The 14,737-nt window shown below is 41.7% G+C and overlaps 1 protein-coding gene across 2 annotated transcripts in view; it reads left to right on the forward strand.

The window, feature by feature from the left end:
* The window catches only part of SASH1 (SAM and SH3 domain containing 1), a 168,459-nt gene extending 157,261 nt beyond the window's left edge, over window positions 1-11,198 (forward strand). For both annotated transcript variants that reach the window (XM_069975049.1, XM_069975050.1), the window contains 3 exons: window positions 2,000-2,949; window positions 8,882-9,013; window positions 10,131-11,198. In XM_069975049.1, the coding sequence (XP_069831150.1) occupies window positions 2,000-2,949; window positions 8,882-9,013; window positions 10,131-10,391 (1,343 nt within the window). In that variant the 3' untranslated portion in view covers window positions 10,392-11,198. The remainder of the gene's footprint in view (window positions 1-1,999; window positions 2,950-8,881; window positions 9,014-10,130) is intronic.
* The last annotated feature ends 3,539 nt before the right edge of the window (window positions 11,199-14,737 follow it).

The raw sequence follows: 14,737 nt of genomic DNA on the forward strand, positions 1-14,737 counted from the left end.
CAGAGGTGCGGGCTGTGCTGTGCGGAGGCTGCTGCTGTGGTGTGTGTGATGACAGCATCCTGCCTAACATCCTGATTTCTGGGGATACCATCTATTCCCCACTCCACACAGGCTGCCTGTCTCACCAGCACTGTGCCGCATGTCAGCTGGATCCGCCTCCGGTGTCGGTCGGTATACTCAATGGGGGACATGTATCAGTAAAAAAGCGCATTTTTTGCGGAAAGGGGCAAGATGCGAATAAATGTATTCGCAAATGGCCGTTTTGCGAATAGGTAATTCGCATGTGGCACCTTTCCGCCCGGTACGCCAGGGGGGGCGGAACAGGGGGGGCGCGGACTCAGAGTCCTCTCTATTCAGCATTTGTTTAGAGGAAAAATAGTAAGAAAACCTACTCCAGCTCTGAGCTGGCGTAGGTCTCCTGCTGTGCGAACAGGATTTATGTAGAGGCAGTGCGCCTCTACATAAATCTCCGTAGTCTAGGAGCAGCCGGGACATTTTTAAGTCCGGCGCAGAAAACGCTGAACTTAATAAATGTCCCCCATTCTGTTTATTCAATACATTACGGGCAATAAAGGAACAACGGGTTGAAACAGTCATTGGTGTAAGGGTTTGTACAAGATCAGATAAACATAGCCAATTTTTATCTGCAATAGTACAAGGGGAAACTCTTGGGACCTCTGGATAAGAAAGATTTAGCCCGGTTCAATCCCATATAAGCTTGTGTGTAATAGGTTTCTATTACATGAATTGGTCCCTTTGTCTGCAGCACATCCTGACTCACACCCTGAAGCTGCAGAGAATCCCCAATGCTTTGCACCCCCCCACCCCGACACCCCCCCACCCCCCGCCGCCGCCTTCTGAGACAGAGGTCACATGATCTCTGTCTCTTCTGTTGGCAGACATGTTGTAAGGGTATGTGCATACTATAATTTGCGCAGGAATTTCAAGCTGACATGTCAATTCTTTGGACGGATGATGGATTGCGCCTCAGAATATCATTGAGTCAATGTGACATGTGGAACTTAAAGAGGAGTTTCGCTTGAAATTTTTGTGCAAATTCTGTAGTGTGCACATACCCTAACTCCCTGTCTGTAAACCCGCCCTCCACTGACATCACATAGTAGTCCACCTAGTCAAGAGCAGGGAAACAACAGTCTCTTCTGGGTAGTATAGGGAAAAGGAGACGTTGTTTCATCTCTTTCTTTCTCTGATCTGTATTTAGTGTGCAAAGCAGAAGCATATAGAGTCAGTGGTGCGCAGATACTACAAGACAGGTACCCAGGGGTTGGTACTGAGGTGCAATGCACCTATATGCTTTTTGTACATTTTAATTTTGGGGGGATAACTTCAGTTCACATTTAAAATAATCCTGACATTTTTCAGTTTTTATTCTGCCCACTGTGCCTAATAATAAACTGAGACTGACAATTTACAAGAGGCTATAAACATTAGAAAAAAAAACATGTTTCATTGTCCGGCTCTAACCTGTAAAACAAAAGGTATGATCACAGGTATGGCTAATTTCACACAAGCGTTAGAGAGATGCATTTTTGCACCTATATTAAGACCAGAAGCCCCACCCAGAGTTAGGTCTAAACAAGCAGCCAAAATATCTCATTTGCAACAATAAGGTACGTAGTTCATTGCAATCTCAGTACAAATATAATAACTGCCGTTTAAAGGGTTTATCCAACATTAGAAAAATATGGCTACTTTCTTCCAGAGACAGCACCATTCTCGTCTCTAGTTTTGGTGTAGGTTTTGCAGTGAATAGAGGTGGTGCTGTCTCTGGTAGAAAGTTGCCATGGTTTTCTAATGCTTAATAACCCATTTAAAGCCAATAAAAACCAAATAATAAATCAATATTTAGGTTTAAAATCTCAAGAATGTTTGTGCACAGAATGTAAAAAAAGAGAAGTTGACCATGCAAAGAATCTATATACATGTTTTCTTTAATATTAAAGTGTAATATCATGTTCCTAAACTGTTTTATCTTCAGGTAAAAGTCAAGTGACCTCACAAATCCCTCCAGAGTCTTCCTCTCATCAACTTTTAGACTATCCACGACTAAATCTAAAATTGAGCAAAGAAGTCACATATGGAGATAGTGAAAAGTTTGGGCAAGACCGCATCTATGCTACTTGTGCAAAGCCAGCTGGAGTTACTGGGTCTAAGAAGAACCGGAGAAGCTTGCCTGTTGCAGTATGCACAAGCTGTGAGTTGGATGGGAGCAAATCTCTTAAAATCTGGCCAAGATCTCACTCAATGGACAATCTTCAACAGGAAGGAAGTGGAGCCCAAGGCAATAATAAAATATTAAGTGTCTTTTCACCAGATGAAGGAAATGAATCACCTGAAGGTTTCATTGAGGAGGAAACTGGAGATATAAATGACAGAATATCTTGTAATGTGGATAGAATGGCCAAGGAGCACACAAATCCTGTTCAAAGCACACGGACATCTCATTTGCAAACTAATAAGAAAGATCATATAGCTATAAGTTCTATTTACTTTTCCCAAGAATCTATGGACAAGACGGCCATGTCCTCTGTGGAAACCAGGGTACCAGCAAAAAATTCCTCACAACCCCCTCCAGTCCCTGCCAAAAAATGTAGAGAACGGTTTGCAAATGGACTGTTTCACCTTCCTCTCAGCGCCACTTCATCCAATACAGAAGAATCTTCTCTTCCTGTCTCAAAATCCGGACAGTTAAGCCCAAGTAGCTGTTCTGTAACACCTACACAAGAGGGCACTACACCAAACTCTTCCCGACCTCCTTGGCTTCTCATTTCCCCAGATGCTGTGAGTGTTCCACATCATGCAGTGAAACTAGGTCCAGTAGCGGCAAGAAAAATAGCTTGTGTCCGAGGGATGGATCAAGAAGTATTGATAGAAAGCAAGTTACTTGCTGAGGAAATTGACCTCACGGAGGAACCGTATTCTGATAAGGTAACTATGTAGATGGCTATTATCTTATAATGCAGATTTTATACTGATTCCTGATGACACTAAAAATACATTATCTGTTCCTATTATAACCTTTTTATAGACTATTACATCCTAGCATAATGCCAGCTGCAAACAGCCCATTTTCTTTAATTTTCAAGACATTCTTGGGACCCTTCTTCACTAGTAAACCTTACCCTTTTAGAGGACTGCAGCATACAGTCTGTGGAATCTGTGGCGAAACTTAGCAGTATTCTCTGCACTTCCACCAGAGGGGAAACAGAGCTTTACGTAGTGCCCATTAGGCCTGGTTCATGTTACGATTTTGCTATCCATTTAATGGATCAGTTTTAGGGAAAAAAAAGCGGATGCAGTGTGCCATCCGCTTTCATTCTTTTTTCATTGACTTACATTATAAAAAAAGAATCAAAATGAATAATTTTTTGTTACATTTTGTAGCATATGCAAAAACGTGGTTGTCCACGTTTTTCTGTACTTCCAAATGAAACATTCAAAAATGGATATCATGAGACGGATAGCAATATTGTGATGTGAACCTAGCTTTACATCAGTGGGTTTTCTACATAATGCTGGACTGGACAGGTCCTCTATAGAGAGAGTGAGACGCTAATAAAAGATGATAAATTAATAAGTGAGAAGCTTATAAATAAACATCCTAAACAGAAACTCTCCTGCCATTAACTAAGTATTCCTTGTAAGATATATAAAAAGGAATTTTCTAAATTAGACGAACCCTCAATGACCCAATATATTATTATAATTGTCATTATGTGGGCCATATTCTACAGTGCAGTATTTATAATGCTACAGAATAGGTGCTCCTGTGCCACACTTAACAAGTCCTTAGCTGTGTACTGACAACTAACTTCTTTATAAGCCAGGGTCAATGTAGATAAGACTCTGTCTATTTAACCATTGTACTCACTGAGGTCAAGAATGAATAAGGTCTCATTCTCACGTTCCATGTTCTGCACGGAACACGGACGTGGAATGCATGTAACAGACTTCTCCCCGCCCAGGCAGCATCTGTGATAAGATACTGGGAGCGGGGGAACTGTATGCATATGCACTGACAGCGCTGCACATCTGATTCATTACAGCACAGTTTACATGAATACACTTCCCCCGCTCCCAGCATCTTATCACAGATGCTGCCCGGGCGGGGGGAGAAGTCTGTTACAGGCATTCCACGTCCGTGTTCCATGCAGAACACGGAACATGTGAATGCGGCCTTAGGCCAGCTTACGCAGAAATCTTTCTTCCATTTAAGTCACCTGGTTTTCCTGTAGAGCAGTGCTTCTCAAACTTTTTCTACTGGAGCCGCACCCAACAGACCAAGGCAATGTCAGGCCTCACCAGACTGACCAAGAGGGTGCCTGGGCCTCACCATTTGTGGTGAAAGTCCATTTAAAAGCTGAAAATAATGCTAGGGCTACCTTTCACCCATCTCCCCAGCTCTATATACTAATAAAGTAAGTACAAAAAAGTTAATAATGTTGCTAAAATTTATATTTTTGCAAACAGCAAAAGGTCTGTGCAGATAATAGTCACTTTTGTGAAAACTGTCTCCTCAGCTGGGCCTCACCAACAACTAGGGGGCGCCTCACAGTTTGAGAAGCACTGGTGTAGAGTATTGTTGTACCGTGTTAGGGTGCGTTTACACAGAGAGATTTATCTAACAGATTTTGGAAGCCAAAGCCAGGAATGGATTTGAAAAGAGGAGAAATCTCAGCCTTTCCTTTATGACCTGTTTTCTGTTTATAGTCTGTTCCTGGCTTTGGCTTCAAAAATCTGTCAGATAAATCTCTCTGTGTAAACGCACCATTAGCCATAGAAATCAGGCGATACCTTTTAAAGGCTAACTGAGTATATTTGAGTGTAAGCCATTGGGAATTAGTTCCCTTCGTCAGACATGATGTTATACAAAACAAAAAAAAAAATCACAGACATACACACTAGACAGAGCTCATCAAAAGATTTTAGAAACTTTCAAAATAATAAAATGCAATATACACAGGGTCTGCTCGTTACAACAGGTCAATAAACCTACAATCCATAGCTGGAGATCCTACAAAGATTTCTAGCGAACTCCAATCTGTGCTACACAGGGATAGCAGAATAAAAGAAATATTCCCAGTCCCTCGCTGCTTTTATTTCGGCAACCACCAAACCTGCGACAAATCATTGTCCGCAGTGCTCTGAAGGCCCCAACAGATAATGGCACCTCACCCTGCCTATAAAACTGGTGCAAAACCTGCACACATATCCATATCTCTGACAATGTACCAGTCCCACAGTCACAGGAGGTACACAGAAACAAGGGAACATTTTCTTGCAGATCTTCTAATATGGTGTATCTGATCATGTTAGTGCGATGTCCCACTACAGGTCTCTATGTGGGGGAAACAGGACAGCGGTTCAGTCAACGAATGAACTCATACAGATTTAGTATTAATAACGGCCAGACAGATCTCTCCGTGGCTGCACATTTTTCCAGAGAGGGACATTCATTTGAACACCTGCGGGTTACGGTCTTAATGGGACATTTTAAGACACAAAGAGAAAGGAATGGGAATATAAACTAATGCTCAAATTTAAAACTTTGCTACATGGTCTCAATATTTATGCCAGCTTCATGCTGGCCTATGTGTGACCTGTTATGGCTATGAAGACCATTAATTGCTATTAGGCCATTAATCTGACAACAATCAGGCCCCCTTCACACTTCCGGAAAAACCACCCGGATTTCCTATCAGGAAATCCGGACGGATTTCCGGACGCATAGACTTTCATTGGACACGGACACCCTTCCGGAATTTTCCGGAGGGCTGTCCGTTCCGGAAAATAGGACCGGATTTTTTAGAACCGGTCCTATTTTCGTCCGGAAATCCGGCCCGGACGCCCCCATAAGAGTCTATGGGAGCGCCCGGGCCCCAACTCCCACCATGCCTTGCTGACAGGCCATGATGGGAGTTGTAGTTCTGCAGCCTGTGGCCATCCAGGTTGCAGAAGTACAACTCCCACCATGCCCCTGCTGACAGGTCATGATGAGAGTTGTAGTTCTGCAGCCTGTGGCCATCCAGGTGGCAGAAGTACAACTCCCACCATGCCTTGCTGACAGGTCATGATGGGAGTTGTACTTCTGCAACCTGGATGGCCACAGGCTGCAGAGGTACAACTCCCATCATGTACTGCAACCTGGGTGACCACAGACTGCAGAAGTACAACTTCCATCATGACCTGTCAGCCAAGCATGATGGGAGTTGTAATTCTGCAAGCTATGACCATCCAGTTTGCAGAAATACATGTCCTATTTTTTTTCTCATCAGGAAATCCTGAAGGTTTTTCCTGATGGTTTCCTGATGGTAAAAACGGATTACTGTCAGGAAATCCTGATACTATCCTGATGACATTTAAGGCCTCCTGATCAGGATTTCCTGACAGTAAAAACTGACACGGACGTGTGAATGGGGCCTCAGATAGCAGCAAGAGCTTACCATCCTCTTGTCACGCCTCACGAGCTTTAGTTTATTGACCTGTTGTAAATAGCAGATCCTGTGTAAATTGCATTTTGTTATTTTTAAAGTTTCTAAAATCTTTCTATGAGCTCTGTCTAGTGTGTATATAAGTATGTGATTTTTTTCGGTTTTGTATAACATCATGTCTGATGAAGGGGGCTAGACTCCCGAAAGCTTACAATCAAATATATTTAGTTAGCCTCTAAACGGTATCGCCTGATTTCTGGTTTTCCTGTGATATGATCAGAACTGAGAACCCTTTGCAGTTTTTTTCTTGGGGACCTATAAAAAAAACAAAGGATGCCTGTACAATAAAACTTCTGTAAGGGCTGTAATAGTATAGTAGTATGTGTAGTAGTGTAGTAGTGACCGGTCACTTGCCAGTTGGTACTGTGTGACACCACTACTGTGGTGGTTGGTCGAAGTATAACTAAGCCAGATGTTGTACTGTCATGACGCCAGTGCCAGGTGGGCACATAGGTATGGAGGCACACCTGCGCGCTATACCCTTTCCCCTGTAGTCAATGACCTGCCGGGCTGTGAGAGGGTCCCTTGGGTGCTTATCACGGTGGTCCGGAGAGGAGTTGTGACCCACCCGGACTATTGGTACCGCCACCCACAGAAAGGGGAGATGACCCAAGAAAGGCGCAATTACTGTGTCAGTGTTTAAGTAATAATCACTGAGTCATGTTACCATAAATAAACTCTTCTTTACTTTACAAATACTTGATACAGTAGTATACAATATACTTTGGACTTGACTGACAAGACTTGTGCTGAGAGCTTGAGAGGTTGAGAGGTACAATACCCGTGCTGGCTTGCTTGCTTGATGAGAAGTAGAGTGACTACAGAGAAATGAAGAGGAGGATGTCACAAGAGTCCCAACCCAAGTAGTAATGTGCTTTGCCGGAACTTTAGAAGTAGAATAAGTAGAGTACTTGAGAGTAGAGAGAATACTTGTGCCCGTGTTTTGACGACTTGTCTTTGCACCACCCCTTGTCTTTGCACCACCCATTGCCCCCCAGTGTCGAGTGACCCATCCTATGAGGGTGACACAAGCCCCAGACCTTGTTACCTGGGTTGAGCAGAGTGGCCAATATTACTTGGTTACACCCGCGCTGCGAGATAGAGTACGTAGGCTTCTAGCAATTTTGCTCTATCCCGATCAGTTCCTCTTGCTTCAGGATGCTGTCCTGCACCTTTAGACTGGTTCTGGGCGTGGGCTAGGATGATCCCTTACTTGTCCTCTCTGTGAGCGTTTAGCATAGTGTGTAGAAGTGCTGTTTCAAGAAAAGAGTGTCCGTGCTTCCCATGTGTGTCTGTCCACTATCTTGCTTCAGACTACACTGGACTGTCCTCACTGTACGGGAACCAGCCTGAGACTGACTAAGTATGTGACTACACTTCCTTTGTCCATGTGACAACCTCCTACAGGGTATGTAATACCTACTGTGAGTGGGTGAGAAGAGAGTGCAGAAGAAGGAGAACAGAGATAGGTGGAAAAGAGCTCTCAATGGTGCACAAATCCCAAACAACAATAACCCCTTGAGTACTACAGCTGTGCAATACATAGGTACAAGATATACATACTAGCGACATCTAGTGGCAAAACTTAGGTACTACTTCATTACCACTTTTACTTAGACTAAAGGCTTTTGCAAGGGGTGTATAAACTAGTTATACCCATGGTGGGACACCACAATACCATAAAGTAGTTATATGTAAAGATATAAATGGGTAATATCACAAACAGGTATTCTGGTGTTTACAAATATTCATGCGTTGTTGAGGCCATAAAGTAGAAAAAAAGAATAATAAGTGATAATTGCCTATCCTGGCTAGCCGGATTTCTGGTTCGTATGAATCAGAAATCTTGGCGGCTGACTCCCGCTGTCCGTTCTCTCCATGCAGCGGGTGGATACATCGTAAGGAACGCCTGGAAAACTGGGATACAGCCATTGGCATAGTTTCTTACGATGTATCCACCCGCTGCACGGAGGGAGTAAGCAGCGGAAGTCAGCCGCCAAGATTTCTGATTCATAAGTACCAGAAATCCGGCTGATTCGCTCATCTCTAGTCCCAATGCAGATAATTTTTTGCCTGCCTCTGGTTTCCTGGGTCCCGGTTTCCTCGTGTAGTACTGTACATTCTTATATTCAGTACACATGAATGTGGGACTGCTTGATCGCTGTGTCCGGCAGCCTCTGCAGATCAAGCGGTGACTGCTTTCACTGTACACATTTATATATACTTTACTCATATACTTTTTCAGTGGGAACTTCTAAGAGGGAGCTACGTTTTTAGAAGGCTTTATAATGAATAAGTAGCGCAAATTACTTCTATGTAATAAAAGTTTCTAAAGTTGTTTCAACGTAGTTCTTCTTTTCCTATGGCAGCACGGTCGCTGTGGTATTCCAGAAGCCTTAATAGAACGATATGCTGAAGACTTGGGCCAACTAGTAAAAGAAGTAGCAGCCTGCATGGACGAGATCCGTGTTAGACACCTGAGAAAACAGCATCGCATGGCGGTAAAGTTTTACTTTTTAAAGTGGTAATCCAGCAAAAATCTTTTTCTTTCAAATCAACTGATATCAGACAGTTATATAGATTTGTGATTTACTTCTATTAAAAAATCTCAAGTCTTTCCATACTTATAAGCTGCTGTATGTCATGCAGGAAATGTTGTTTTATTTCAGTCTGACATAGTGCTCTCTGCTGACATCTTTGGCCGAGACCGAAACTCTGTCTAGGTTTTCTATGAATCCCCATAGAAAAGCTCTTCTGCTCTGGACATTTCCTGTCTCCACCAGAGATGTCAGCAAAGAGCACTGTGTCCGGCTGAAAATAAAACAACATTTCCTGCAGGACATACAGCAGCTAATAAGTATGGCGAGACTTGAGATTTTTTTATAGAAGTAAATTACAAATCTATATAATCTTCTGACACCAGTTGATTTGAAAGGAAAAAGATTTTCGCTGGACAACCCCTTAAAGAAACATAATCGAGAAATAGTTTTTAAAAAAATTTTTTTTATTTTTGTTAGAATCAGTGAATAGTATACAGAACATTGTTGTTTTAGTGCTACAGCACACTCCTTGGCTACACCAAAGAGTACATTCACACAGATTTTCACAAAAATGTCTTACTGTTTCGTTAATCTCAAAGGGTATATACAGAAATGTGGGCATGATACAAACACAACACTATTCAGATGTATGGAACTAATTTGTAGTCGCATAAAGTAGTTAAAGAATTAGTAGAGATGAAGCCCTGATCCTGACTTGCAGAGAGAACACAGTTTTGTTAGTTATGGTAACATGTGAAGCACTCCAGCTTCCATTGCTGTATTATTGTCACAATTAGGTTCCCTTTTCTGCCCCCCACACTCTGGTTGGCACTGATATTGGAGAATCAGTGGAGTCAGGGAATTCTGCCAAATTTGCACCAGATGTACAAGAAATTTGTTCAATTGTGCATAGTCAAAGTCACCAGCGCTGTGTCAGACTATAAAAAACACACCACTTCCTGCAGGACATACAGCAGCTAATGGACTAATGGCTAATTTACAAATCTCTATAAATTTCGGCAACCACTTGATTTCATTTTTTTCATCCCTTTAAGACCTAATGTTTATATCATTTTAGATCCCAAGTGGAGGACTCACAGAGATCTGCAGGAAGCCTATATCTCCTGGACATATTTCATCCGTTTCTGATTGGCTTATATCCATTGGCTTCCCTATGTATACCCAGCCTCTCATGAATGCGGGCTTCACCACATTAAGTAAAGTGCCTGCCCTCTCACAGACTCACTTACAAGAAGCTGGAATAAAGGAGGATAGACATATAAATAAACTTCTTGGTGCAGCAAGACTTATAAAATCTGTAATCCCAGAGGCAGTTTAAGCTGCATGGACCAGCTGGAGACCTCATAAGCCTTGTTACCTGTGCACAGTGAGCAGATGAATGTAGGCTCCAAGGAGTGGTTTACTGGCCGGACATGTTCAACTCTTAAAATGACAAATCTTGGACCTTCAGAGCAACTGAGCATACAGTATTTTGGGGTAACTCAATTGTGCATTTTTGGATGGGACTACTAGACCCTTAGCACTTTGAAAAGGTGCTGTGTGGCATTTGCAATTATTTTCATGACATCAGGCACAAGAACACAACCTTCAGCAGACCAATGTATTCCAATGAATAAATGTTGACCACATTTATATTAATTAATGTAATCCTGCTTTTTCCCTAATAATGGGAAAGGAGTCATTTTTGATGCTAATCTATGGTAACACATTTATTTTGCCTTAAATACATTATCATATAATTTTGTGTCTATCATTGTCCATGTACGTGCTGCAAAATATCCTGTAAGACTGTTATAATCAGGGTTCCCTTTAAACAATATTCCGTGGTTGGCTTTTCCAGCCAAAACAGAAAATGATCATGCACCATAAATCAGAAAGCAGAGCTCCGTAAATTATATAATGGAAAGCCATATAGGACAAATGGATCGTTAAAGCAAATCTGTACAGCCCGAAAGCCCTCCCAAGCCAAACTTCATTACGGCATGTCCAGTCTGGGGTCTGTTTGTTCCCTGGGGCCGGTACTCTGGCTAAAAACAACTTTTATTCCTGTGGTGAGGCGGGACCTAAAGCGTTTGTGCCCTAAGCTTGCAGTGCCTCTCTCCCTGCCTTTATCGGTGCTCCAAAGATTCAGTCCAGGAGCGTGCTAAAAAATAAGAAAGTCGGGGAGAGAGGCACTGCAGGCCCTTGACGCAGATGCTTTATGCCCTGTCTAGAGGCGGGGGGGGGGGGGGGGGGGGTATAATTTACATTAAATGAATATGTGGTGCTTTGTTGTGAGTGCACACAACTGAACACATTTCAGATGGCCCAAAACACTTTGAGTCACTCAAATTTGCCAATAATTCTATGGTTTTATAAAGGTTAACGGAAAATTTTGAAATAAATTAAGAACATGTCATGAAGGCATTTAGCTAAAGCCAAATTAAAGGTAATCTGTCAGCTAAAATTCATGTTCCAAACCGCTGTTAGAACAAGGGGACACGTAGTACCTTTCCTATATCCAGCTGTGCTTCCAGAACACAGAAAAACATATAAAATTCTTTAAGAGTGCCTTCACACCTACCGTATCCCAGTAGAAAATCCACTGCGGATCCGCAGCAAATCCGCAGCAGATTTAACTAAATGAATGAACACAGCATTAAATACGCACTGTCAAATCCGCTGCGGATCCGCAGCAGATTTGTAAGTGCGGATTTAATGCTGTGTTCATTCATTTAGTTAAATCCGCTGCTGATCTGCTGCGGATCCGCAGCGGATTTTCTACTGCGATACGGTAGGTGTGAAGGCACCCTAAAGCAAATTGTCAAAGAGGCTTGAAGTGCACTTGATGGCTGGATCGGCTCCTTTCTCCCCTCCCATCCCTGCCCCTGCTTGATTGACAGCTGAACGCTCCTTATCAAATATCCCACCTATGCACAGTGCAGGAATATGACATGGAGGCAGGGCTCAGCGCTGAAAGAGATAGGAATGTGAGGAGAACAAGAAGGCATTACTGCCCCTCAGCATGCTTGGGGAAGTCTCTGACACATTGCACCAGAGAATAATAGTATTTTTCTGCATTGTGAAGCCATAGATGGATATATGAAAGGTACCATCATCAGGAAATCCTCAGAAAACAACCTATATTTTTAATCATGTTTAGCTTATATCTTAGGATTTGTGTTGATATTTCTTTTATATTATAAAGTAATTCTTATATCTTGCATTTTTCAGTCTGACCACTAGGCCTAAAACTAAGCTGAGACTTCCTGCTCTGTCTTTGATGATATGGGGGATGATGTTGAAAAGAGATCTGTATAGTGTTACAATGACACCAGCACAGAGAGAAGAGAATAGCAGCTCAGCCTCTCCCCCTACTTGTGGAATGACCTTTGTCACGGAGCATGCCCAGACACATAACCCATTCATATCCGTTGTTCAGCTCCTATTGTGTCTTTGGGGCTTGCTGTATCTTTTTTTGTCTAACTTACTCAAGCAAGATGGCTGTCCCCATAATAATGTGGAAAGAATGAAATTAAAAATATTATAATTAAATGTAAACAGATTATAAAAAACATATTTCAGTGTTTGGCTCTTATGATAAAAAAGTCCCCTTTATATAAGTAACTACCTGGGTGATCCTCAGTTTGCCCCAGGTTCTTCCCCTAGCATCCCTAGCATGTAACCAAAGTGATCAGTAATATATAGATCATTTACCACTTATACAACTAGTGCAGATTGACTTTGTATTGGGTATATGAATCTCACTATTAATATCACCTGTAAGTTACCTGAGTAAGGGTATGTGCACACTGAGGAATTCTCGCTAATAACTTGCCGAGGATTCCGCCGCTCGCCCCGCGATCTTCCACTTGCGTCTCTGCCCATCTCATAGACTCCATTCTATGCTCGGGCAGTTTCCTCCGTCCATATCCACCTGAGACGGCGGTATCCACCTGAGCATAGAATGGAGAGTCTAGTAGACTCCCGACTAAGCCACTCCCGACTAATCCTCACAGGGATTAAAGACAGTCAAGTATCCTCCTCCACTCCAAGACGGGTAAAACAGGTGCAGGTCCAAGGGGTAATAGTGATATAAAATATCATAAAATTTATAAAAAAAAATTATGCCAGCGACACAACGCTTTTCGAGACCGGTCCTGTCTCCTTATCAAGTGTCTTCATAAAGAGACCGGAGTGGTCTCGAAATGAATTGTGTCAGTGGCATAATTGTTTTAATACATTTTATGATATTTTATATCACTATTACCCCTTGGACCTGCGCCTTGGAGTGGAGGAGGATATTGACTGATGTGTAATGGACCCTTTTAACTGTAATGGAGCTAAGTCGTCTGGGGTTGTTTCTCTTTTCTTTGTTTTTAGGTCTTTGTTTTTTTTGTTTTTTAATAAGAAAAACAGTACAACAGAGATTAAGACTAACCCCTTCACAATCTATCAAATCTATGATTTGAGCCACAATTTAGTTAGGTAGTGGTTTTTACTACAAAGATTTCACTCTTCCTCTGTCAAAAAAGCAACAAAACCCCAGCAGAACAGACCCAAGGTATGAATAGAGCCTTATGCTTTGTGACCAAAATGTAGCAAACTAAGGGGCCAATGGTAGGGAACAATTAAACATTACATATCTAGACCATTTCCAGTAGTAATTTACATATTTATCTGCAGTAATATTGAGCGCTTAAGGGGGCATTCACACTTTGCCTTGACAGTCTGTTATTACGTGCTAGAGACAAGACTTTGGAACTCTGTGTCGGTACAGTGGCGTGAAGATTTAAACAGTTTTGGAGCTCCCTGCATCATAATGAATGATGATGCCGGGAGTTCCGAAGTCCGTGCTATGATTATGGATTGTGCGGTGAACGTGTAGACTTGGGGTGTAAAGGAAAAAGATGGTGATAGCGCTAGCAACCTAACCTTAAAACTAGGGAAATACCATTCTGCTTAATGTGGACAAAAGCTTTCTAATTTGCATCTGCATATATAACTATTCCCCTATGTGGCTATGGATAGTAGACTTGGGCCCCCAAAGATTTGAATTAGTGTGAGTGCAATTTGCACATTGGTGGGATCAGAGCAGGACCTTTATATAATATGGATTAGCTTATGTTGTGTTCCACTTCCACTGTAAATTGAATATTTTCTTTCATTTATTAATATTATTTAATTTCATTTACTACCAGCATAAAGGCAATGATTCCATCCACTATTATTTTTCTGCTTCAACTATAAGTTAGATTCACAATGCGTTTCTCCTTCCTTACAAGTATCACCCACCAGAAATCATCTTTCAGTTTCCAGTCCTTTTAGTGTTCTGTCTTTGAATATCATTTGTATATGGAAAATGTTACTGAACTTTTAATATTCATGATTTATTTTAGAAAAAAAGCTATATTCTTTACTGTACAGTGCATTTCGGTTGTGAGCTATTTACAGAGATTTATTTTATTCCAAATGTATAATTGTAAAAATAATATAGCATTTTCAACATATTTTAAGTATTAATACAGAAATCTAATACCTGTTCAGACGACCATTTAACTGTGTAATATTAGAGTGCTGTGGACTATCTTGATATATAACACAAACCATCTGAAAGGGGAATAGCACAAAAGACCCTTTGTGGAACACAAAGCCTCATAAAAAGGAAAGTATAATTCTGGTTAA

This window comes from Dendropsophus ebraccatus, chromosome 6 (assembly GCF_027789765.1).
Source record: "Dendropsophus ebraccatus isolate aDenEbr1 chromosome 6, aDenEbr1.pat, whole genome shotgun sequence".
NCBI classification, from domain to species: Eukaryota; Metazoa; Chordata; class Amphibia; order Anura; family Hylidae; genus Dendropsophus; species Dendropsophus ebraccatus.